General features: G+C 44.6%; 1 protein-coding gene across 1 annotated transcript; it reads right to left on the reverse strand.

The window, feature by feature from the left end:
• Window positions 1-1683: 1683 nt before the first annotated feature.
• LOC106611364 (potassium channel, subfamily K, member 13-like) lies at window positions 1684-8477 on the reverse strand. Its single transcript, XM_014211520.3, has 4 exons — window positions 7912-8477; window positions 4646-5184; window positions 4011-4265; window positions 1684-1845 (listed from the first exon to the last, which is right to left on the reverse strand). Exons 1-4 carry the CDS (start codon window positions 8240-8242, stop codon window positions 1684-1686), a joined length of 1287 nt encoding a protein of 428 aa, XP_014066995.1. The 5' UTR covers window positions 8243-8477.
• Between the last annotated feature and the right edge of the window lie 18188 nt (window positions 8478-26665).

The following is a 26665-nucleotide window of genomic DNA, read 5'->3' on the forward strand; positions in this document are numbered from 1 at the left end:
TCCCCAGATATGTGCCTCGACACAATCCTGTCTCGGAGCTCTATGGACAATTACTTCGACCTCATGGCTTGGTTTTTGCTCTGACATGCACTGTCAACTGTGGGACCTTATATAGACAGGTGTGTGTGCCTTTCCAAATCATGTCCAATCAATTGAATTTACCACTGGTGGACTCCAATCAAGTTGTAGAAACATCTCAAGGATGATCAATGGAAACAGGATGCACCTGAGCTCAATTTCGAGTATCATAGTAATGGGTCTGAATATTTATGTAAATTAGGCGAACAATTCTACAAACCTGTTTTTGCTTTGTCATTATGGGTTATTGTGTGTAGACTGCTGAGGATTTGTTTAACTTAATACATTTTAGAATAAGGCTGTAAAGTAACATTTTGAAAAAGTCATGGGGTCTGAATACTTTCTGAAGGCACCGTATGTGCAAGTCATACATTAAGGTTAGTCTTCTTTCTCTCACACGTTTTCTTCTCAAGATTCCTCATTCTTATTTAAAAACCAAAGAGATGAATAAGTAGAACTCTGTTACAGAGAAATGATGGCTACTAGCGCTTCTGGAATCAATAACTGTATCAGTACATTGTGTTGTTCGATTTAGTTGATAACATTTTGGAACAACTTTTACAATACAGTGTGATGTCTTGCAGATGTTTATAGAGTGAAGGGGAGTTCCTCAAGATCTTTATGTATTTGTCAACTGATTTCAACTTCTGGACACCTAATAATTTATTCAAGCATAAAAAACATGATCTGTCTCCTACACCTAACATGAGATTGTCCTCTACAATAAAAAATAAAACATTTCTGTACAGGACCGTTTGGTGTCTTCCTTTAGAACATTTGGGAAAAATAACCCTCAATATTTCCAGCACAATGGCTGTGTCATGGCCATTCTGGTACAAAATGGCAGCCATGCCAGAGAATTTAATGTTCATATCTCTACCATAAGCCGCCTTCAATGTCGTTTTAGAGAATTTGGCAGTACGTTCAACCGGCCTCACAACCGTAGACCACGTGTAACCACGCCAGCCCAGCACCTCCACATGCGGCTTCATCACCTGCAGGATCTTCTGAGACCATCCACCCGGACAGCTGATGAAACGGAGGTATATTTCTGTCTGTAATAAAGCCCTTTTTTGGGTGAAAACTCATTCTGATTGGCTCCCTAGTGGGTGGGCCTATGCCAACCCATGGCTGCACCCCCTGCCCAGTCATGTGAAATCCACTTGCGTGTCCAGTTTGTCTCTCGGATCACGTGTTGTTGAGACGTCAACACATGGTTTTGAGAGACGGTGATGATGGTAGCCTACATATTTTCACAGTGTATAACTTCTGTTTTAATGATGATAAATCTGTGTATGATGTGCAGTATCTTTGTGGACATCTAGTGTGAATATATATGTCATTTAGCTGATGCTTTTATCCAAAACATATATTTTAGATATGGGTGGTCCCGGGAATCAAACCCAATATCCTGACATTCCAATCACTGTGCCAACTGAGCTAAAGAGGACTACCACGAAGATGACTAATAATCATCTTGTTTCATTCTCCTTCCTCCTGTCTTTGTTTCTTTGTTAGTACTTTTATTAGATTATTTTATGATGTGAAGCACTTTGTTGCTTGTACTGAAAATAAAGTTATTATTATGAGTATTGTAATAGTCAGTCATCTGTCGACAGTGGTCTCAGCCAGCCTGTTGTTCATGATGCCCAGTGCCCCCACTCCTCCAGAAAATCCATTTTGTCTGTTTTGGTTGGAGACGGACGGCCGAGGGATCCCATTAGTTGCTGCCTCCGACAGCTGCTTCTGCATCAGTGCCAGGTTCACCTGTAGAGGAGAGAAGAGGTTCACAAGATACTTTAATAACTATAATGAACAAAAATAGAAATGCAACAGTTTAAAAGATTTTACTGTGTTACGGTACTTATAAGGACATCAGTCAATTGAAATAAATTCAATAGTCCCTAATCAAATTTTATTGGTCACATACACATGGTTAGCAGATGTTAATGCAAGTATAGCGAAATGCTTGTATGGATTTCACATGACTGGGAATACAGATATGCATCTGTTGGTCACAGATACCTTAAAAAAAAGTTGGAGTGTGGATCAGAAAACCAGTCAGTATCTGGTGTGACCACCATTTACCTCACGCAGCGCGATACAACTCCTTAATGTAGAGTTGATCAGGCTGTTGATTGTGGCCTGTGGAATGTTGCCCCACTCCTCTTCAATGGCTGTGAAAGTTGCTGGATATTGGCGGGAACTGGAACACGCTGTTATACACGTTGATCCAGAGCATCCCAAACATGCTCAATGGTTGACATGTCTGGTGAGTATGCAGGCCATGGAAGAACTAGGACATTTTCAGCTTCCACTAATTGTGTACAGATCCTTGCGACATGGGGCTGTGCATAATCATGCTGAAACATGAGGTGATGGCGGCGGATGAATGGCACGACATTGAGGCCTCAGGATCTCATCACGGTATCTCTGTGCATTCAAATTGCCATCGATAAAATGCAATTGTGTTTGTTGTCCATAGCTTATGCCTGCCCATACCATAACCCCACTGCCACCATGGGGCACTCTGTTCACAACGTTGACATCAGCAAACCGCTCGCCCACACAACGCCATACATCTGGGTTGTGAGGCTTGTTGGACGTACTGCCATATTCTTTAAAATGGAGTTGGAGGCAGTTTATGGTAAAGAAATTACAAATGAAATTATTTGGCAACAGCTCTGGTGGACATTCCTGCAGTCAGCATGCCAATTGCACACACCCTCAAAACTTGAGACATCTGTGGCATTGTGTTGTGTGACAAAACTGCACATTTTAGAGTGGCCTTTTATTGTCCCCAGAACAAGGTAAACCTGTGTAATGATCATGCTGTTTAATCAGCTTCTTGATATGCCACACCTGTCAGGTGGATGGATTATCTTGACAAAGGACAAATGCTCACTAACAGAAATGTAAACAAATTTGTTCACAAAATGTTACAGAAATAAGCTTTTTGTGCATATGGAAATATTTCTGTGATATTTTATTTCAGCTCATGAAACATGGGACCAATACTTTACATATTGCTTTTATATTTTTGTTCAATGTAGATAAAAGATAAGACCAAATCTGTTAACTCAGAGCTAAAATCTCATGTTATTTGATCAGATTCTGAATTACGGTACCATTTCTGTTTACGTAGTCTGTCCACTCTAGATAATAAAGGCTCATAGATGTTTAGAAACAAGATCTACAACATACCTGCTTTAAAGGTAGACTCAGCGAGATGAAGTTGCAGCACTGCAGATATTGATATGAGCTCTCATAGTCACACACAGCAGTCTATCATGAGCAAGGGTGCTCTTCTGGCTGCTACAACACAGTATCTACAGGACCAAAACACCTGAGAAGGTTAGCCTCGCGCTTCAACACTATTAGTTGTTGCTGATATTTACCCAATATTGTGTTTACTTTGTACATGCAACGTCATCTTGCTGAGTGTACCTTTAAGCCTTGCAAAACTTTTCTGTCTCTTTGGACAATTAAATCAGCTTCCTGTCTCTTTGGACAGTTAAATCAGCTTCCTGTCTCTTTGGACAGTTAAATCAGCTTCCTGTCTCTTTGGACAGTTAAATCAGCTTCCTGTCTATTTGGACAGTTAAATCAGCTTCCTGTCTCTTTGGACAGTTAAATCAGCTTACAGTTAGCATCTCAAAACTGCTTGCTTACCAAAAGGATATACAAAAATATATTTTCAACAACATAGACAATAGATGGCCCATTCCATATATTGCACGACAACAACACTAACCAACATGAATCGGGTGCAGTCTGAAACTTTGATTTAAATTCATGGCCACACCAGGTGCTACTAGATACTGTAAATACAGTGAATAAACCCCCTCCATTTATAAACAAGAACAGGTGCTTTTGACTAGAAATGAAACTAACAGTGAACCTTAACCATGCTTTTTACCCGGGACATTCACCTTATTGGTCGCCAGTAAGTCCCTCATGGAGATCATCTCCCCAGACATCCGCCGGCCTCCATCCGTCTCGCTCTCGTTCACCGCGTCCGTTTCTATGGAGACAGTCCGCCGTGCCCGGGGGTGTCCGTGTCCAGTGCTGATGGGCAACACAGCGTTCCGGCGTGGCCGGAGTCTCTTCCCGATCCCGGCAGAGCAGTAGCGGCAGCAGCCTCGGCAGCAGAGAATGCCCAGCTTTCTCAGCAGCCAGTTAAGAGTCTGCGTTTTGGGGAAATGAAACTTTGAAATTCAGAGACATGAATTAATAGTAGTGGTGAAACACCCACATACCTAGAGAAAGAAGCCGGTTTGTGTGTAATACAGGAGGCTGCTGAGCCCGGCCTCCCCAATTAAGGTGCCACCAACTCGGGGGGGGGTGGTGTGTGTGGTGTGTGTGTGTGTGTGTGTGTGTGTGTGTGTGTGTGTGTGTGTGTGTGTGTGTGGTGTGGTGTGTGTGGTGTGTGTGTGTGAGGAAGGAGAGCAAGAGAGAGAGCCAGTAGACCGAGGAAAGGACAGAGAATGGACAATTAGAGCTCGCCATCTTGCACTGAATGTGTGTGTGTGTGTATAAAACAAATATAGCCACATAAAAACATCACCTGCTTGATGACGATAGATATGACGTTGAACAGCGAGTAGATACAGCAGACACCCATCAATATAAACAGGAAGTTCCCCAGTCTGTAGGCTGTCTGGTTCCCATCGTATGCAACCCTCTGGCTGCTCACCATGTCCCCGAACCCGATGGTGCTAAATGCCACAAAACAGAAGTACAGCGAGTCCAGATATCCCCAGCCCTCTGCCGCCGAATACATGGCCGAGGCACAGCAGGAGATCACCACAGCGGCCACACAGAGAATTAACATCACATAGTACACTGAAGGCTTCCATCCAGCCAGAATGTCCCTGTCTCTATCTCTGGGTCCTGGCAGTGACGCCTCCCTGCGGTTATCGTGGGGCACGACGCCCTGGCGCTGATGCTGCAGCTCGTGGCACGACTTGAGGACGAAGGCGAGCACCGTGATGATACGCTCCAGGAAGAGGTTGAAGAAGAGGATGGTAGAGGCGCAGCCGATCAGGCCGTAGAAGATGAGGAAGACTTTACCGCTGACCGTGGCTGGGGTGGTCATGCCAAATCCTGACCGGAGAGAGAAGGGGAGGGGGACAGAGGGAGGGGTGGCGGGGGAGAGAGAGAGAGGGGAGGGGGACAGAGGGAGGGGTGGCGGGGGAGAGAGAGAGAGGGGAGGGGGACAGAGGGAGGGGAGGCGGGGGAGAGAGGGAGGGGAGGGGGACAGAGGGAGGGGAGGGGAGACGGGGGACAGAGGGAGAGGGGAGGGGGACAGAGGGAGGGGAGGCGGGGGAGAGAGAGAGAGGGGAGGGGGACAGAGGGAGGGGAGGCGGGGGAGAGAGAGAGAGAGGGGAGGGACGAGAGAGAGAGACACATATTTCCCTCAGATTACAGACCCACAATGAATTCGAAAACAAATCCAATTTTGATAACTGCAATATCTATTGGGTGAAATACCACAGTGTGCCATCACAGCAGCAAGATTTGTGACCTGTTGCCACAAGAAAAGGGCAACCATTGAAGAAAAAACACCATTGTAAATACAACCTATATTTATGTTTATTTATTTTCCCTTTTGTACTTTAACTATTTGTACATCGTTACAACTGTATATAGACAATATGACATTTGAAATGTCTTTATTCTTTTGGAACTTTTGTGAGTATAATGTTTACTGTTAATTTTTTATTGTTAATTTCACTTTTGTTTATGATCTGTTTCACTTGCTTTGGAAATATAAACATATATTTCCCATGCCAATAACGCCCCTTAAATTGAAATTGATGAGAGTATAATTACCTAACATTACCTAACCCCCTCTCCCTGTCTGTCTGTTCCTAAAAAGCCCACTCATGCATCCCTCGTTCACTTCCAAGGTAAAGGAGAATAAAGTAAACCAGGTTGCCATAGGTGACGATGTCTCTTATTCTAAGCATCTGTCTCTTCCTCTCTCTCATTCCTCGCTCCTCTTCTCCTTACCCTAGAGTGAAATTATAATTTAGTGACGGGGGTTTTCATTACCATTCTCACAGATGTGCTCCTCAGAGATGAAAGACAAGTCTCTTAAACAACCTCTCCTTCAAAAAGAAAGACCCAGGGCTTCAACTGCACATGCTTGAGACTAGGCTACTGGAGGGAAGGGAAAATAGATGCTTGCTACAGGAATGGCTTTATTGGCTTCTGTTTGTGTCTAACCTTTAATTATCTTATATGTTGATGGCGGTATAGCCTATACCCTATAGCATTTACCCTATAGCCTATACCATATAGCCTTTACCCTATAGCCTATACCATGTAGCCTTTACCCTATAGCCTATACCATATAGCCTATACCATATAGCCTTTACCCTATAGCCTATACCATATAGCCTTTACCCTATAGCCTTTACCCTATAGCCTATACCATATAACCTTTACCCTATAGCCTATACCATGTAGCCTTTACCCTATAGCCTATACCATATAACCTTTACCCTATAGCCTATACCATATAGCCTTTACCCTATAGCCTATACCATATAGCCTTTACCCTATAGCCTATACCATGTAGCCTTTACCCTATAGCCTATACCATATAGCCTATACCATATAGCCTTTACCCTATAGCCTATACCATATAGCCTTTACCATATAGCCTTTACCCTATAGCCTATACCATATAACCTTTACCCTATAGCCTATACCATATAGCCTTTACCCTATAGCCTATACCATATAGCCTTTACCATATAACCTTTACCCTATAGCCTATACCATATAGCCTTTACCCTATAGCCTATACCATTACCCGTACCATTTCAAATAGCCCATGGTCCCTGACAAATCAATTCAAACCCTGTAACATAATAAAAACATTCATATACAGTTGATATTATTTTGTTGTTTTGTCGGGTCTCTGAAACAAAATATATTTTTTTGCAGCTATAGAAAATGTTTGTTATTGACTTATCTAATTAATAAGATTATGACAAGACCCCACAAAACAGTATGAATTGTCCTCCAGCCGTGACCATGCCGTGACCATGGGGATAGAGTTCCATAAAATTGAGAAGCTTGTCATTTTCACTAAACCTTAGTGTTCAGAAAAGAGCGGTATGTTTTATCCCATACTGTGCAAACCACCTTAGTGCATCAACATGTACTCAATTTCAAACCTCTGTCTGTATCCTCAGCCGCCCCTGGGTTATATCTCTGTGATGCATACACTCTGTAAAGAAAATATGGACGCCAGGAGGGAGGCAATGTCCTTAATTAACTGTAGCTGATTTGTAATGGTTGACAGCCTACTGGATACAACAACAGTAAGAACAAGAAAAATAAATATCTACAATGAAAATAAATAACCTGAATAATTAATAGCCAGTTTTGGCAAAACTGAAGTCACTTTTCATCAGTTATTTAATATTCAAATTCATCCACCTTGATTAGACTATACTTTATAGCCTATCATATCGCAAGCCTGCCTACTCATTTTTTGTTGTTGCATTCATTCAGTATTACATTCTCACTCTCTCATTGTTAAAGATCAAAGGGTTATTTGCTTAATCAGTTTGTCAAGATGTTACAGTCTTCATATCATTTAAAGTGCAATTAATTTCCTAAATTATTTTAAAAGGTATGCAAAAAAATATACAAAATGTTATTGTCATCTTATCCCTGCGTCATTGCGCGTAAACGTGAAACAGGTCTATGGCACCAATTCTAAATTATTCAAATGGTACATTTAGATTAAAAGTGATACATTCCGCAATACACCACAATGTTTACTGAACCTTCTGGCTTTGTTTCTGAGCTTACCTATGGTCGACACAACGGTCCCCACGAAGTAAAAAGCGCCGGTAAAATCCCAGCGAGGTCTGAGTGTATCCACGCGGATACCGGCGACGTTCGCCTCCTCGTAGAACCGGAGAAAGGTCTCCACATCGATCCGGGTGAGGTTGTGCTTCTGGGTGAAGTTCTCGAAGCGCTGCGCCCACCGCTCTTTGGCCTGCCGCTCCTTCGGTTGTTCCAACGCGGAGAACACCGCCGCGCCGCACAGCAGATACAGCATGATCAGCACCGCCAGCATCAGGAACCGCGCGTTATCATCGTTCATCGCGCCGAAGCAGCAGCCTCTCCGGCAAGCCATTACGGCGGCAGAGAGGACACGGAGGACCCGGGGAGAAGGATCCTCTGCATCCTCTCAGATAAAGGCTAACATGAAAGCCTTCCAGATAAGTCAGTATGTATAGTTCGATATTTAGACACAAGTGCCATAACTGCTGGGAATGTTTAATTGACAAAGATACTAGGTTCCCTCGGCTCACACCATACCATCCGCATGTTTTATGAAAACATCTTAAAATAAATAAATCAATATTAAAGTTGCTTGTGCGTCATAGATGTCATTAGAAGTGCCGATAACTCTAGTGGGAACTGTAGTTGATTGATTCTCGCATGCGTAATGCAAAACAATTCCCGAAAAATATCCCAAAACTGACTGGAACAGCCTTCATCATGTATGTCCTGATTATCCTCGAGGCAGTTGCAGGGGAAGGGTGAGGTCAGCTTCGCAGTGCACTCCACTACCTCCCGGAACAGGCGCAGTGAGAGCTGGACAGGCTTACAGTAGCGGTTACAAACCCCAACCACTTCGGCGAGCGATGGGACTAATACAAGTAGCGGTTATGTTGAGGCGTTGTCCCCAGTTAACTTCTCAATAAGATACCAGTCATGAAATCAATGAAAAAGTGATCAAATTCTATTACTGGATCACTTCAATGCAGCCCCCCCCCCCCCCCCCCCCCCCCCACACACACACACCACACACACACACACACACACACACACACACACACACACACACACACACACAAACCATGCAGGACTAGTACACATGGCAGCTCACAGACCTCACACCCAGGAAACAGGGAGAAGGAAGGCTACCAGGATGATGCTAACTTCTTAAACAGGCATAGGAGCTGTCTGATTGGCAGCTGTAACACTGATAATGATGGGCCTAGCAGCTTCCTGGGCCAGGTACTTTTCATATGCCTCAATATTGAGTCTGAGTTGTCAGCTGAGTATTGTCAGCTGAGTATTGTTCGTAAGTTTTTGCTTCAGCCATAATGAAAACACAAAACATTTTTGGAGCAATGGGGATCCCATGGCAATAAAAGGTAGCTGCTACCAGTTGCTAAGCAGCAGTTCATTAAAATTGGAACATACAAAAAAATCCCGGGCTACAAACACCACAGAAAATCTGCTGCAGTCATTATCAAGATGGTGCTGACGGAGAAGGGTGACCTCTTTACTTTACTGACTTTATTGTCCCCGTGCGGAAATGTTGATGCAGTATCATGTACACGTTTAAAGTGGCATTTAGAAACAGTAGACAACAACTCGACAATACAAAATTCATAACAGTTCCATAGAGAAGAAAGAAGACCAGACTGCTAAACACCTCGAGCTGTTTAGGAGGGATATCACACCTGGCACAAAGTCCATTTCGACTTTAACTCCGACTCAGCCATATCCCTTGTTCGTACCGGACCACATTCCTTTTTTTCATGGCGTACCAAAACACTGCAGGCGTAGACACGGTAGATGAGCCGGCATCCTGGAATCGACTGGCACTCCCCTCCGTTCCTCCGACTGGCACTCCCCTCCGTTCGGTGATCAGCCCTACCACGATGGTGGTAGAGCTGATCACCAACCACGGTGAGACAGCCTACAGGGAGACTTAGCAGTGTGGTGCCAGGACAACAACCTCTGCCTCAACATCAGTAAGACCAAGGACCTGATCGTGGACTACAGGACAAAGAGGGGAAAGCACACCCCCAACCACATTGACAAGGATGTAGTGGACGGGTCGAGAGCTTCAAGAACCTTGGCGTCTACATTACTAACGACTGAACATGGTCCACACACACCCGCACAGTTGTGAAGAGGGTACGACAGCACCTCTTTCCCCACAGGAGGCAAAAAAGATTTGTCATGGGCTGTCGGATCCTCAAAAAATTCTACAGATGCACCATCGAGAGCATCTTGTCTGCCTGCGTCACCGCAAATGCACTGCACTCGTCCGCAAAGCACTACAGAGGGTGGCGTGGACAGCCCAGTACATCCCTGGGGCCGAGCTCCCTGCCATCCAGGAGGACCTCTAAATCAGGTGGTGTCAGATGAAGGCAGGAAAAATTCTCCAGCCAACCAAACCATAGACTGTTTACTCTGCTACCATCCGTCAAACGGTACCGGAACATCGGCTCTTGAACCAACAGGCTCAGAGATAGTTTCTAACCCCAAACCATAATCCTGCTAAATAGTTAATTAAATGGTTACCTGGAATATCTGCACTGATCCTATCTCACACTGACTATGCACACTCACAAGACAATTTGCAAAGTATTCAGACCTCTTGACTTTTTCCACATTTTTATACATTACAGGCTTATTCTTAAATTGAATCAATTTCATTTTTTCCTCATCAACCTACACACAATACCCCATAATGACAAAGCGAAAACACATTTTTATAAATGTTTGCACATTTATTACAAATAAAAACAGAAATACCTTATTTATAAAGTATTCAGGCCGATTGCTACTGTATGAGACTTGAAATTGATCTCAGGTGCATGCTGTTTCCATTGGTCATCCTTGAGATATTTTTACAACTTGATTGGAGTCCACCTGCGGTAAATTAAATTGATTGAACATGACTTGCCTAGTTAAATAAAGGTTAAATAAATAAAATAAAATGAAAATGTGGAAAGCCACACACCTGTATATATATGGTCCCACAGTTGACAGTGCATATCAGAGCAAAAACCAAGAACACAGTTGCCTCCATCATTCTTAAATGTAACAAGTTTGGAACCACCAAGACTCTTCCTAGAGCTGGCCGCCTGGTCAAACTAAGCAATCGGGGTAGAAGGGCCTTGGTCAGGAAGGTGACCAAGAACCCGATGGTCACTCTGACAGAGCTCCAGAATTCCTCTATGGAGATGAGAGAACCTTCCAGAAGGACAAGCTTTTCTGCAGAACTCCACCAATCAGGCCTTTATGGTAGAGTGGCCAGACGGAAGCCATTTCTCAGTAAAAGGCATAACAGCACGCTTTGAGTTTGCTAAAAGGAACCTAAAGGACTCTCAGACCATGTGAAACTGACTGCAGGAATGTCCGCCAGAGTTGTTGCCAGATAATTTAATGTTAATTTCTCTACCATTAATTGTTTCCAACGTCGTTTTAGAGAATTACGTCCAACCAGCCTCACGACCACAGACAATGTGTAACCCTGCCTGCCCAGGACCTCCACATCCGGCTTCTTCACCTCCATTTATATTTTTGTTCAGTATATTTATAGACTGTATAGATGTTTAGCCCCCAGGACAAATTGTTCTTCATTTTCTGAAAAAATATAATTCAATAAGCGTTTAGAGTCTACAGTGATTTTTTTGCACATGTAAACAGAATAATTACATTACATGATTGATTTGCCAAGATAAATTAAGGTAACAATTAAAAACATTTAAAAATAAAGATAACAAACCATTATAACACTAAAATAATGACAACAACACTATTTACATACAGATGACATCTATGAGTTGGGGGGGATGATGACACCTAGGAGATGGGGGGATGATGACATCTAGGAGATGGGGAGGTGATGACATCTAGGAGATGGGGGATGAGGGATGATGACATCTAGGATATGGAGGGATGATGACATCTAGGAGATGGAGGGGGGTGATGATATTTAGGAGATGGGGGGATGATGACATCTAGGAGATGGGGTGGGTGATGACATCTAAGAGATGGGGGGATGATGACATCTAGGAGATGGGGTGGGTGATGACATCTAGGAGATGGGGGATGATGACATCTAGGAGATGGGGGATGAGGGATGATGACATCTAGGAGATGGAGGGGGGTGATGATATCTAAGAGATGGGGGATGATGACATCTAGGAGATGGAGGGGGGTGATGACATCTAAGAGATGGGGGGATGATGATACCTAGGAGATGGGGGATGATGACATCTAGGAGATAGGGGATGAGGGATGATGACATCTAGGAGATGGGGGATTATGACATCTAGGAGATGGGGAGGTGACGACATCTAGGAGATGGGGGGATGATGACATCTAGGAGATGGGGTGGGTGATGACATCTAGGAGATGGGGGATGAGGGATGATGACATCTAGGAGATGGGGTGGGTGATGACATCTAAGAGATGGGGGGATGATGACACCTAGGAGATAGGGGATGATGACATCTAGGAGATAGGGGATGAGGGATGATGACATCTAGGAGATGGGGAGATGCTGACATCTAGGAGATAGGGGATGAGGGATGATGACATCTAGGAGATGGGGGGATGATGACAACTAGGAGATGGGGGATGATGACATCTAAGAGATGGGGGATGATGACATCTAGGAGATGGGGAGATGATGACATCTAGGAGATGGGGGATGATGACATCTAGGAGATGGGAGGATGATGACATCTAGGATATAGGGGATGGGGGATGATGACATCTAGGAGATGATGACACCTAATAATCAAATTTCAAATAAAATTCATTTATATAGCCCTTCTTATATCAGCTCATATCTCAAAGTGCTGTACAGAAACCCAGCCTAAAACCACAAACAGCAAGCAATGCAGGTGTAGAAGCACGGGAGGGGAGATGGGGGGATGATGACATCTAGGAGATGGGGGATGATGACACCTAGGAGATGAGGGATGGGGGATGATGACAGCTAGGAGATGGGGGATGATGACACCTAGGAGATGGGGGATGATGACACCTAGGAGATGGGGGATGGGGAATGATGACAGCTAGGAGATGGGGGATGATGACACCTAGGAGATGGGGGATGATGACATCTAGCATATAGGGGATGATGACACCTAGGAGATGGGGGATGATGACATCTAGGAGATGGGGGATGATGACATCTAGGATATAGGGGATGGGGGATGATGACATCTAGGAGATGATGACACCAAGGAGATGGGGGATGATGACATCTAGGAGACGGGGGGGATGATGACATCTAGGAGATGGGGGAATGATGACATCTAGGAGATGGGGGGATGATGACATCTAGGAGATGGGGTTGGTGATGACACCTAGGAGATGGCGGATGATGACATCTAGGAGATAGGGGATGAGGGATGATGACATCTAGGAGATGGGGAGATGCTGACATCTAGGAGATGGGGGGATGATGACATCTAGGAGATGGGGGGATGATGACATCTAGGAGATGGGGGATGATGACATCTAGGAGATGGGGGGGATGATGACATCTAGGAGATGGGGGATGATGACATCTAGGAGATGGGGGGTGATGACATCTAGGAGATGGGGGGATGATGACATCTAGGAGATGGGGGGGATGATGACATCTAGTGGCCTTCCCTGTGGCTCAGTTGGTAGAGCATGGTGTTTGCAACGCCAACGCCAGCATGGTGTGTGCAACGCCAGGGTTGTGGGTTCGATTCATACGGGGGGCCAGTACAAAAAAAAATGCATGAAATGAAATGTATGCATTCACTACTGTAAGTCGCTCTGGATAAGAGCGTCTGCTAAATGATGTAAATGTAAATGTAAATGAGATGGGGGATGATGACATCTAAGAGATGGGGGATGATGACATCTAGGAGATGGGGGATGATGACACCTAGGGGATGGGGGATGATGACACCTAGGAGATGGGGGATGATGACACCTAGGAGATGGGGGATGGGGGATGATGACACCTAGGAGATGGGGGATGATGACACCTAGGAGATGGGGGATGATGACATCTAGGATATAGGGGATGATGACACCTAGGAGATGGGGGATGATGACATCTAGGAGATGGGGATGATGACATCTAGGATATAGGGGATGGGGGATAATGACATCTAGGAGATGATGACACCAAGGAGATGGGGGATGATGACATCTAGGAGACGGGGGGGATGATGACATCTAGGAGATGGGGGGATGATGACATCTAGGAGATGGGGGGGTGATGACATCTAGGAGATGGGTGGATGATGACATCTAGGAGATGGGGGGATGATGACATCTAGGAGATGGGGGGGATGATGACATCTAGGAGATGGGGTGGGTGATGACACCTAGGAGATGGCAGATGATGACATCTAGGAGATAGGGGATGAGGGATGATGACATCTAGGAGATGGGGGGATGATGACATCTAGGAGATAGGGGATGATGACATCTAGGAGATGGGGGATGATGACATCTAGGAGATGGGGGGGTGATGACATCTAGGAGATGGGGGGATGATGACATCTAGGAGATGGGGGGTGATGACATCTAGGAGATGGGGGGATGGTGACATCTAGGAGATGGGGGATGATGACATCTAGGAGATGGGGGATGATGACATCTAGGATATAGGGGATGATGACACCTAGGAGATGGGGGATGATGACATCTAGGATATAGGGGATGGGGGATAATGACATCTAGGAGATGATGACACCAAGGAGATGGGGGATGATGACATCTAGGAGACGGGGGGGATGATGACATCTAGGAGATGGGGGGATGATGACATCTAGGAGATGGGGGGATGATGACATCTAGGAGATGGGGGGATGATGACATCTAGGAGATGGGGGGGTGATGACATCTAGGAGATGGGTGGATGATGACATCTAGGAGATGGGGGGGGATGATGACATCTAGGAGATGGGGTGGGTGATGACACCTAGGAGATGGCAGATGATGACATCTAGGAGATAGGGGATGATGACATCTAGGAGATGGGGGATGATGACATCTAGGAGATGGGGGGATGATGACATCTAGGAGATGGGGGGGTGATGACATCTAGGAGATGGGGGGATGATGACATCTAGGAGATGGGGGATGATGACATCTAGGAGATGGGGGGATGATGACATCTAGGAGATGGGGGATGATGACATCTAAGAGATGGGGGATGATGACACCTAGGTGATGGGGAGATGATGACATCTAGGAGATGGGGATGATGACATCTAGGAGATGGGGGATGATGACATCTAAGAGATGGTGGATGATGACATCTAGGAGATGGGGGATGATGACACCTAGGTGATGGGGAGATGATGACATCTAGGAGATGGGGGATGATGACACCTAGGTGATGGGGAGATGATGACATCTAGGAGATGGGGGATGATGACACCTAGGAGATGGGGGATGATGACACCTAGGTGATGGGGAGATGATGACATCTAGGAGATGGGATGGGTGATGACATCTAGGATCACATTTTTAAAGCCCTTCTTACAGCGGCTGATATCTCAAAGTGCTGTACATAAATCCAGCCTAAAACCCCAAACAGCACTGAGTTAGAGTCTAGTGGTACTGAGTTAGGGTCTAGTGGTACTGAGTTAGGGTCTAGTGGTACTGAGTTAGGGTCTAGTGGTTCTGAGTTAGAGTCTAGTGGTACTGAGTTAGAGTCTAGTGGTACTGAGTTAGGGTCTAATGGTACTGAGTTAGGGTCTAGTGGTTCTGAGTTAGAGTCTAGTGGTACTGAGTTAGGGTCTAGTGGTACTGAGTTAGGGTCTAGTGGTACTGAGTTAGGGTCTAGTGGTACTGAGTTAGGGTCTAGTGGTACTGAGTTAGGGTCTAGTGGTTCTGAGTTAGGGTCTAGTGCTCCTGAGTTAGGGTCTAGTGGTACTGAGTTAGGGTCTAGTAACACAGAGTTAGGGTCTAGTGGTACTGAGTTAGGGTCTAGTAACACTGAGTTAGGGTCTAGTAACACTGAGTTAGGGTCTAGTAACACAGAGTTAGGGTCTAGTAACACTGAGTTAGGGTCTAGTGGTACTGAGTTAGGGTCTAGTAACACTGAGTTAGGGTCTAGTGCTACTGAGTTAGGGTCTAGTGGCACTGAGTTAGGGTCTAGTAACACTGAGTTAGGGTCTAGTGCTACTGAGTTAGGGTCTAGTGGTTCTGAGTTAGAGTCTAGTGGTACTGAGTTAGGGTCTAGTGGTACTGAGTTAGGGTCTAGTGGTACTGAGTTAGGGTCTAGTAACACAGAGTTAGGGTCTAGTAACACTGAGTTAGGGTCTAGTGGTACTGAGTTAGGGTCTAGTAACACTGAGTTAGGGTCTAGTGCTACTGAGTTAGGGTCTAGTGGTACTGAGTTAGGGTCTAGTAACACTGAGTTAGGGTCTAGTGCTACTGAGTTAGGGTCTAGTGGCACTGAGTTAGGGTCTAGTAACACTGAGTTAGGGTGTTGTGGTACTGAGTTAGGGTCTAGTAACACTGAGTTAGGGTCTAGTAACACTGAGTTAGGGTCTAGTAACAGAGTTAGGGTCTAGTGGTACTGAGTTAGGGTCTAGTAACACTGAGTTAGGGCCTAGTGCTACTGAGTTAGGGTCTAGTGGCACTGAGTTAGGGTCTAGTAACACTGAGTTAGGGTGTTGTGGTACTAAGTTAGGGTCTAGTAACACTGAGTTAGGGTCTAGTAACACTGAGTTAGGGTGTAGTGGTACTGAGTTAGGGTCTAGTAACACTGAGTTAGGGTCTAGTGGTACTGAGTTAGGGTCTAGTGGCACTGAGTTAGGGTCTAGTGGTACTGAGTTAGGGTCTAGTAACACTGAGTTAGGGTCTATTAACACTGAGTTAGGTTTTAGTAACACTGAGTTGGGGTCTATTAACACTGAGTTAGGTTTTAGTAACACTGAGTTAGGGTCTAGTAACATTGAGTTAGGGTGTAGTGGTACTGAGTTAGGGTCTAGTAACACAGAGTTAGGGTCTAGTGATACTGAGTTAGGGTCTAGTGGCACTGAGTTAGGGTCTAGTAACACTGAGTTAGGGTCTAGTAACACTGAGTTAGGGTCTAGTGGTACTGAGTTAGGGTCTAGTGGTACTGAGTTAGAGTCTAGTAACACTGAGTTAGGGTCTAGTGGTACTGAGTTAGGGTCTAGTGGCACTGAGTTAGGGTCTAGTAACACTGAGTTAGGGAGTAGTGGTACTGAGTTAGGGTCTAGTGGCACTGAGTTAGGGTCTAGTAACACTGAGTTAGGGTGTAGTGATACTGAGTTAGGGTCTAGTAACACTGAGTTAGGGTCTAGTGATACTGAGTTAGGGTCTAGTAACACTGAGTTAGGGTCTAGTAACACTGAGTTAGGGTCTAGTAACACAGAGTTAGGGTCTAGTAACACTGAGTTAGGGTCTAGTGGTACTGAGTTAGGGTCTAGTAACACTGAGTTAGGGTCTAGTGCTACTGAGTTAGGGTCTAGTGGCACTGAGTTAGGGTCTAGTAACACTGAGTTAGGGTCTAGTGCTACTGAGTTAGAGTCTAGTGGTTCTGAGTTAGGGTCTAGTGGTACTGAGTTAGGGTCTAGTGGTACTGAGTTAGGGTCTAGTGGTACTGAGTTAGGGTCTAGTGGTACTGAGTTAGGGTCTAGTGGTACTGAGTTAGGGTCTAGTGGTTCTGAGTTAGGGTCTAGTGCTACTGAGTTAAGGTCTAGTGGTACTGAGTTAGGGTCTAGTAACACAGAGTTAGGGTCTAGTGGTACTGAGTTAGGGTCTAGTAACACAGAGTTAGGGTCTAGTAACACTGAGTTAGGGTCTAGTGGTACTGAGTTAGGGTCTAGTAACACTGAGTTAGGGTCTAGTAACACTGAGTTAGGGTCTAGTGGTACTGAGTTAGGGTCTAGTAACACTGAGTTAGGGTCTAGTGCTACTGAGTTAGGGTCTAGTGGCACTGAGTTAGGGTCTAGTAACACTGAGTTAGGGTGTTGTGGTACTGAGTTAGGGTCTAGTAACACTGAGTTAGGGTGTAGTGGTACTGAGTTAGGGTCTAGTAACACTGAGTTAGGGTCTAGTGGTACTGAGTTAGGGTCTAGTGGCACTGAGTTAGGGTCTAGTGGTACTGAGTTAGGGTCTAGTAACACTGAGTTAGGGTCTATTAACACTGAGTTAGGTTTTAGTAACACTGAGTTAGGGTCTATTAACACTGAGTTAGGTTTTAGTAACACTGAGTTAGGGTCTAGTAACATTGAGTTAGGGTGTAGTGGTACTGAGTTAGGGTCTAGTAACACAGAGTTAGGGTCTAGTGATACTGAGTTAGGGTCTAGTGGCACTGAGTTAGGGTCTAGTAACACTGAGTTAGGGTCTAGTAACACTGAGTTAGGGTGTAGTAACACTGAGTTAGGGTGTAGTGGTACTGAGTTAGGGTCTAGTGGTACTGAGTTAGGGTCTAGTAACACTGAGTTAGGGTCTAGTAACACTCAGTTAGGGTCTAGTAACACTGAGTTAGGGTCTAGTGGTACTGAGTTAGGGTCAAATGGTACTGAGTTAGAGTCTAGTAACACTGAGTTAGGGTCTAGTGGTACTGAGTTAGGGTCTAGTGGCACTGAGTTAGGGTCTAGTAACACTGAGTTAGGGAGTAGTGGTACTGAGTTAGGGTCTAGTGGCACTGAGTTAGGGTCTAGTAACACTGAGTTAGGGTGTAGTGATACTGAGTTAGGGTCTAGTAACACTGAGTTAGGGTCTAGTGATACTGAGTTAGGGTCTAGTGACACTGAGTTAGGGTGTAGTGGTACTGAGTTAGGGTCTAGTAACACTGAGTTAGGGTCTAGTAACACTGAGTTAGGGTCTAGTAACACTGAGTTAGGGTGTAGTGGTACTGAGTTAGGGTCTAGTAACACAGAGTTAGGGTCTAGTAACACTGAGTTAGGGTCTAGTGGTACTGAGTTAGGGTCTAGTAACACAGAGTTAGGGTCTAGTAACACTGAGTTAGGGTCTAGTAACACTGAGTTAGGGTGTAGTGGTACTGAGTTAGGGTCTAGTAACACTGAGTTAGGGTCTAGTAACACTGAGTTAGGGTGTAGTGGTACTGAGTTAGGGTCTAGTAACACTGAGTTAGGGTGTAGTGGTACTGAGTTAGGGTCTAGTAACACTGAGTTAGGGTCTAGTAACACTGAGTTAGGGTGTAGTGGTACTGAGTTAGGGTCTAGTAACACTGAGTTAGGGTCTAGTAACACTGAGTTAGGGTGTAGTGGTACTGAGTTAGGGTCTAGTAACACTGAGTTAGGGTCTAGTAACACTGAGTTAGGGTGTAGTGGTACTGAGTTAGGGTCTAGTAACACTGAGTTAGGGTCTAGTAACACTGAGTTAGGGTGTAGTGGTACTGAGTTAGGGTGTACTCTACACACTCAAAAGGTCCTCATGTTTAATTAAAAGGAACATCTTGTTCAGTTTCTACTGGATGTTTTACATTGGATTCGATCTGTGTGTTTTAATGGACGTTATGTGTCTGTGAACAGCTGTCTGTGTGTTTTAATGGACGTTATGTGTCTGTGAACAGCTGTCTGTGTGTTTTAATGGATGTTGTGTGTCTGTGAACAGCTGTCTGTGTGTTTTAATGGACGTTATGTGTCTGTGAACAGCTGTCTCTGTGTTTTAACTGACGTTATGTGTCTGTGATCAGCTGTCTGTGTGTTTTAATGGACGTTATGTGTCTGTGAACAGCTGTCTGTGTGTTTTCATGGACGTTATGTGTCTGTGAACAGCTGTGTGTGTCTGACACCAGCCACTACGGAAAAAAGTGTGTAGAAGCTTGGTGTGCCATGCTTTCATTATGTATAGGAATGAACCAGCACAGCTCAACAAGAGTACAATTTCACAGTCAAATGTGCATGCAAACACACACACACACACACACACACACACACACACACACACACACACACACACACACACACACACACACACACACACACACACACACACACACACACACACACACACACACACACACACACACACACACACGTCGCTGTGAGTTCAGGCTCTTAACAGACACTGCTGACAAACTACCGTCTCCAACGTCTTCCTCTCACAATATCAGTACTGTTCTCTCTTTCTATCCCTCCTTCTCTCCTCTCATCCCGGTCCTCGCACAATATCTCTCTCCTCTTCTCCCCCCATCTCGCTCCTCTCATCCCTGTCCTCACACAATATGTCTCTCTTCTCCCTCTGTTTCTCTCATAATCTTATCTTCTCCCCTGCTCTCCTCTCACCAGTTTCTCCTCACCTCTCTCATCTACTCTCATCCCTGCCCCACCTCCATCTTACACAAGTACATATCTAAAGCCACCTCAGAACAGAAGGGTTCACTTAATGTGCCTTACTTGTGGACTGAGGTTATTCTACCCGAGTTGGTAGTTTAGCAATAACCGAGACAACCAGACAGTTGTACTGAAGTTGTTTCTCCCCCCAATACTTCAGACTCAAACATATTTTTTTTAGCCAAGAGGTTTATATGGGTTCGCAGAATGGTCAATAGCAGACAGCTAAACCAGACATAGCTAAATACTGCTATACACAGGGGTGTGTGAGACAGTGGCTGGAATAAAACTGACTACACAATGCTGGGTCTCTGAGGACAAGATCAAAGGTCAGCTCAGTAACAACTTGGCACATAGACAGTCAGGCATATTGTCAATCGCCCTCTGTCTTTGTGCAAACTGAGAGGTATATTTGTAAGTGCCTGTCTATCTTCATAAACATTGAGAGAAGTTTATTGTAAAGGTCCCTCTGTCTTTTTGAAACACAGTGTGAGATTTTGTCATAGACAAGGGTTATATATCTTTGTGTTAAATGCTGTCTGTCCTTGCCTCAGGTACTTTCAGGAGAAGTTCTGCGTCTCAGACAGACATGACTCCATGAGAGAGTCCAGTACAGTCTTCCTCCAGTACATTCCTCACCTGAAGCTGTAGGCTCTTCTGGTCTCAGTTACGGATTCTCTCTCTTTTCTGCTCTCTCTCTCTCTTCTTTCCATTTGTTCAACCTCTCCTCTTCTCCACTTCATTCTCCTCGCTTTGTGTGTGTGTGTGTGTTTGTCGAGAAGATTGTCATGTAATTGCCTCTCAAATTACTGACGTCAGTGTAAATTGAATTTACATTACAACCTTAGACTTAAGATAGCTTATTATAAAAACGATAAAACATTACGTTTGCATATGAGAGCTTCATCTTCACTACCACACTATTAGCATCACAGCAGGCAGAACAGGCATGGTTTCTGCTCCGGTTCAGAAGTTGATGAAACAAGGTTACTGTTGCCGCCTGGTAACCGTTGCCGACAGTGATGGTGTGGTGATGAGAAGTAACTAAAGGTCAGAGAGGTGGTGATTGGCCGGAGCGATGCAGCCGTGTCATAATTACTCATTAGGCAATGTTCATCTCCTAACCCAGCAATTAAATTGACGCAATCACAGTGTGACACGCAAGCACGTAACAACACACACGCATGTGCGCACACATACATGTACACACACACACACATGGTTTACTGCAGTCAGTGTATAGTGAAGGAGCAAGGAAGTATCTCTACCTTTACTGGTGAAGTGTTTTGGCGGTAGGTAATTTTCCGTTCTAAATTCAAATCTGCTGCTGATGGAGCTCATGAGCTGGGCCTCTAAGCTGTATATGTCTAAGCTGACTTCTGTGTGTGTGTGTGTGTGTGTGTGTGTGTGTGTGTGTGTGTGTGTGTGTGTGTGTGTGTGTGTGTGTGTGTGTGTGTGTGTGTGTGTGTGTGTGTGTGTGTGTGTGTGTGTGTGTGTGTGTGTGTGTAAATTATGTACATGTCTATGGTGTATGTAGTAGGTCTGGGAATTGCCAGGGACCTCACGATATGAAATTATCAGGATGTATTGCGATTCTCACGATTCTATATGCATTGTGATTCAATACTGTGATTTTATTGCGATTCCATGGTCCTGTCACGCCTGCTCCCGCTCTTCCCCCCTGGCGCTCGAGGGCAACAGGCTCCCCAGCATTGCGCACTCCTGCCACCATCATTACGCACACCTGCCTTACCCCTTCACGCGCATCAGTGATTATTGGACTCACCTGGACTCAATCACCTCTGTCATTACCTTCCCTTTATATGTCTGGTTCTGGCTCTGTTCCCTGCTTCAGCATTAATTGTCGTTTATCTTTGTTTACCCGTGTGCTGACGCTGTTCCTGTTCTGTTACCTGTTCTGTCCCCAAGAACACAGTGGCCTCCATCATTATTACATCGAAGAAGTTTGGAACCACCAAGACTCTTCCTAGAGCTGGCCGCTCAGCCAAACTGAGAAATCAGGGGAGAAGGACCTTGGTCAGGGAGGTGACCAAAAACCTGAGGGTCACTCTAACAGAGCTCCAGAGTTCCTCGGTGGAGATAGGAGAACCTTCCAGAAGGACAACCATTTCTGCAGCACTCCACCAATCGGGCCTTTATGGTAAAGTGGGCAGACGGAAGCCACTCCTCAGTAAAATGACAGCACACTTGGAGTTTGCCAAAAGGCACCTAAAGACTCTCAGACCATGAGAAACAAGATTCTCTGGTCTGATGAAACTGAGATTGAACTCTTTGGCCTGAATGCCAAGCGCCACATCTGGAGGAAACTTGGCACCATCCCTACGGTGAAACATGGTGGTGGCAGCGTCATGCTTTGAGGATGTTATTCAGCGACACGGATTGGGAGACTAGTCAGGATTGAGGGAAAGATGAGTGAAGCAGAGAGATCCTTGATGAAAACCTGGTCCACAGTGCTCAGGACCTCAGACTGGGGGTAAAGGTTGACCTTCCAACAGGACAATGACCCTAAGCACACAGCCAAGACAACACAGGAGTGGCTTCAGGACAAGCCTCTGAATGTCCTTGAGAAGCCCAGCCAGAGGGACAAGAGACAGCCATGAGAAAATTAGTTTTGATCAATCAAAGTGCTGAAAAAAAAGAAATAAAAGAAATCACATTTTATTCGTCTCATGCGCTGAATAAAATAGGTGTAGACCTTACCCTGAAATGCTTACTCATAATCCCATAACAACAATGCAGATTTTTAAGTAAGAAAATAAAAAAATAAAAAACCTAAAGGTAAAAAAATTAAATAAAAAAAAAAGACAATGAAATAACAATATTGAGGCTTTATACAGGGGGTACTGGTACCGAGTCAATGTGTGGGGGTACAGGTTAGTTGAGGTAATTGAGGTAATATGTATATGTAGGTAAGGGTAAAGTGACTATGCAAGATAATAAACAGAGAGTATTTAAAAAGAAGATGGATAACAAACTGTGAAGGAAAAATTCTGGAGTTTTGGTGTAGGCACAGCCAACTTGAGCAAAAATGACATTGTCAAAACGATACAATATATTGTCAAAAAGAAACCTCTTTGGGCTAGGTGGGACGCTAGCGCCCCATCTCGACAACATCCGGTGAAATTGCAGAGCGCGAAATTCAAAATACAAAAATCATAATATTAAAACATTCATGAAAATACAAGTGTCATACATAATTTAAAAGCTTATCTTCTTGTTAATCCAGCCGCTTTGTCAGATTTCAAAAAGGCTTTATGGCGAAAGCATACCATGCGATTATCTGAGGACAGCGCCCCGCATACACCAGCATTAAAAACATTTTCCAAACCAGCAGAGGTGTCACAAAAGTCAGAAATAGCGATAAAATAAATCACTTACCTTTGAAGATCTTCCTCTGTTTGCAATCCCAAGGGTCCCAGCACCACAACAAATGGTCGTTTTGTTTGATAAAGTCCTTATTTATATCCTAAAAAAGTCAGTTTAGTTGGCGCGTTTGATTCAGTAATCCAACCGTTCCACTCTTTCAACATGCATACAAAGGAATCCCAGAAGTTACCAATAAACTTTGTCCAAACAAGTCAAACAACGTTTCTAATCAATCCTCGGGTACCCTAATATGTAAATAAACGATAACATTTAAGACGGAATGTAGTATGTTCAATACAGGAGATAAATAGCAAAGTGCGCGCCCTCATTAATGCGCGCCACAAGACTGAGAAATGAGAGCCACCTTGAAAAACTACAATTACTAACTCATATTTCAAAAAACAAGCCTGAAACCCTTTCTAAAGACTGTTGACATCTAGTGGAAGCCATAGAAACTGCAATCTGGGAGGTATTCCTTTGAATATCCCATAAACAAGCATTTGAATGGGCTGTGACATCAACAAAAATAAAAAATCAGGATGGATTCTCCTCGGGTTTTCGCCTGCCATATCAGTTATGTTATACTCACAGACATTATTCTAACAGTTTTAGAAACGTCAGTGTTTCCTATCCAATTATATGCATATTCTAGCTTCTGGGCCGGAGTAAGAGGCAGTTTACTTTGGGCACGTCAGTCATCCGAACTCCCGAATACGGCCCCCTAGCCTGAAGAAGATTTATTATCCCGATATGTAACTGTATCGATTGTTTCCCCCTGTAGGCAGCTGAGCTGAGCCATAAGGGAAACTGGGCATCTACCACCCCACTATCAGTTTGCTTACACTTTTGATCTGAAATTACCATCACACACCAATAGTGATTTTTGCAGTTATAAAGTGTTTCAGCTTGTAATGTATCAATATTTCTCGTAATCTTTTTTTAGCTATGACATAGCCAATGACTATATAACCCAATTTAGGACTTCACCCCCGTCTCATAATCTAATGGTTTAGACCGTTTGGAAGTTAATGGACTCGGAGTGAGCTTCTCTTCTTCTCCCGCTTTGACCATGCAATGTGGGTAGCAAAAGTGATTGCTGTCCTCGTTATGAAATGATCAACTTTACCCTGTTTATCTAAAAATTACCAAATACACTCAGTGGTCAGTTAATTATGTACACCCATCGAGTATCGGGTCAGACCCCCCTTTGCCTCTAGAACAGCCTGAATACTTTGGGGCATGGAAACATTTCTCAATTGGTATCAAGGGACCTAACGTGTGTCAGGAAAACATTCCCCACGCCATTACACCACCACCACCAGCTTGTACCGTTGAGTCCAGGCAGGACGGGGCCATGGACTCACACTGCTTGTGCTAAATCCTGATGCTACCATCAGCATGACACAACATGAACCGGAATTCGTTGGACCAGGCAATTTTGTTCCACTCCTCTATAGTCCAGTGTTGGTGATGGCGTGCCCACTGGAGCCGCTTCTTCTTGATTTTAGCTGATAGGAGTGGAACTCTGTAGCCCATCCGTGCGTTCCAAGATGTCGTTCTGTACTACGCCATTATTTCAGTATTTGTGGCCCGTCTGTTAGCTTGCATTCTCCTTCGACCTCTCTCATCAATGAGCTGTTTTCGCCCGCAGGACAGCCACTGACTGGATGTTTTTGGTTTGTCTCACCATTCTCGGTAAACCCTAGACTGTGTCGTAAGTGAAAAGGCCAGGAGGGCTGCAGTTTCTGAGATACTGGAACCGGCGCCACTGCCACCGACAATCATACCACGCTCAAAGTCACTTACGTCACTGTTTTTTCCCATTCTAACATTCAATCGAACAGTAACTAGATGCCCGTCTGCCTGCTTTATATAGCAAGCCACGGCCACGTGACTCACTGTCTCTAGGAGCATTTTCTGTGAACGGAGTGTACCTAATAAACTGGCCACTGAATTGTTTCAAGCAAAACTACCAAAACTATTGCTGATGGTCCAAAAAATAAATAATAATCAAATCAAATGTATTTATAAAGTCCTTCTTACATCAGCTGATGTCTCAAAGTGCTGTACGGAAACACAGCCTCAAACCCCAAACAGCAAGCAATGCAGGTGTAGAAGCACGGTGGCTAGGAAAAACTCCCTAGAAAGGCCAGAACCTAGGAAGAAACCTAGAGAGGAACCAGGCTATGAGGGGTGGCCAGTCCTCTTCTGGCTGTGCCGGGTGGAGATTATAACAGAACATGGCCAAGATGTTCAAGTGTTCATAAATGACCATGATGGTCAAATAATAATTATCACAGTAGTTGTCAAGGCTGCAACAGGTCAGCACCTCAGGAGTAAATGTCAGTTGGCTTTTCATAGCCGATCATTCAGAGTATCTCTACCGCTCCTGCTGTCTCTAGAGAGTTGAAAACAGCAGGTCTGGGACAGGTAGTACGTCCGGTGAACAGGTCAGTGTTCCATAGCCGCAGGCAGAACAGTTGAAACTGGAGCAGCAGCACGGCCAGGTGGACTGGGGACAGAAATGAGTCATCATGCCAGGTACTCCTGAGGCATGGTCCTAGGGCTCAGGTCCTCCGAGAGAGAGGTGAACCTGAACAATTGAAATGAAATGTAATGCATGCCCAGATCAGCATGTACAGTATATAGCTAGCTGAGAGTTGTGTCTCCGGTGGTAGGCTACTTTTATTCCGGTAAAACACCATTTTAAACTGTGTATTTTATTAAAATGACATTGGTTGTCACTCAACTAATAAGGCCTAATGTTGCGCAAGCCATTTTGCAAACATTTGAATGCTGAAGGCCGCAAGCAGATGTGCCAGATCAGGAATAGGCCTACCTCGCACGTGAAGCTGCGCACAAGGTGCAGTTTGACTAGGCTACTGATATTGCCTGGGGTTGTTCGGCATGAAAAATTGACTTATAGATCAATGACTGTCAATACAATCACATGTTTAGTTCAAGACTGAAGGAGAGAACACAGTTTTCACAAAATATGAGGTATTTTAGGAAGATAGAAAGTTATTTTGTGCAAAACATTTAAGTGAACCGAGGAATAGTAAAGTATGAATCGATTT

This window comes from Salmo salar, chromosome 09, assembly GCF_965601325.2.
Source record: "Salmo salar chromosome 09, fSalSal1, whole genome shotgun sequence".
NCBI lineage: Eukaryota > Metazoa > Chordata > Actinopteri > Salmoniformes > Salmonidae > Salmo > Salmo salar.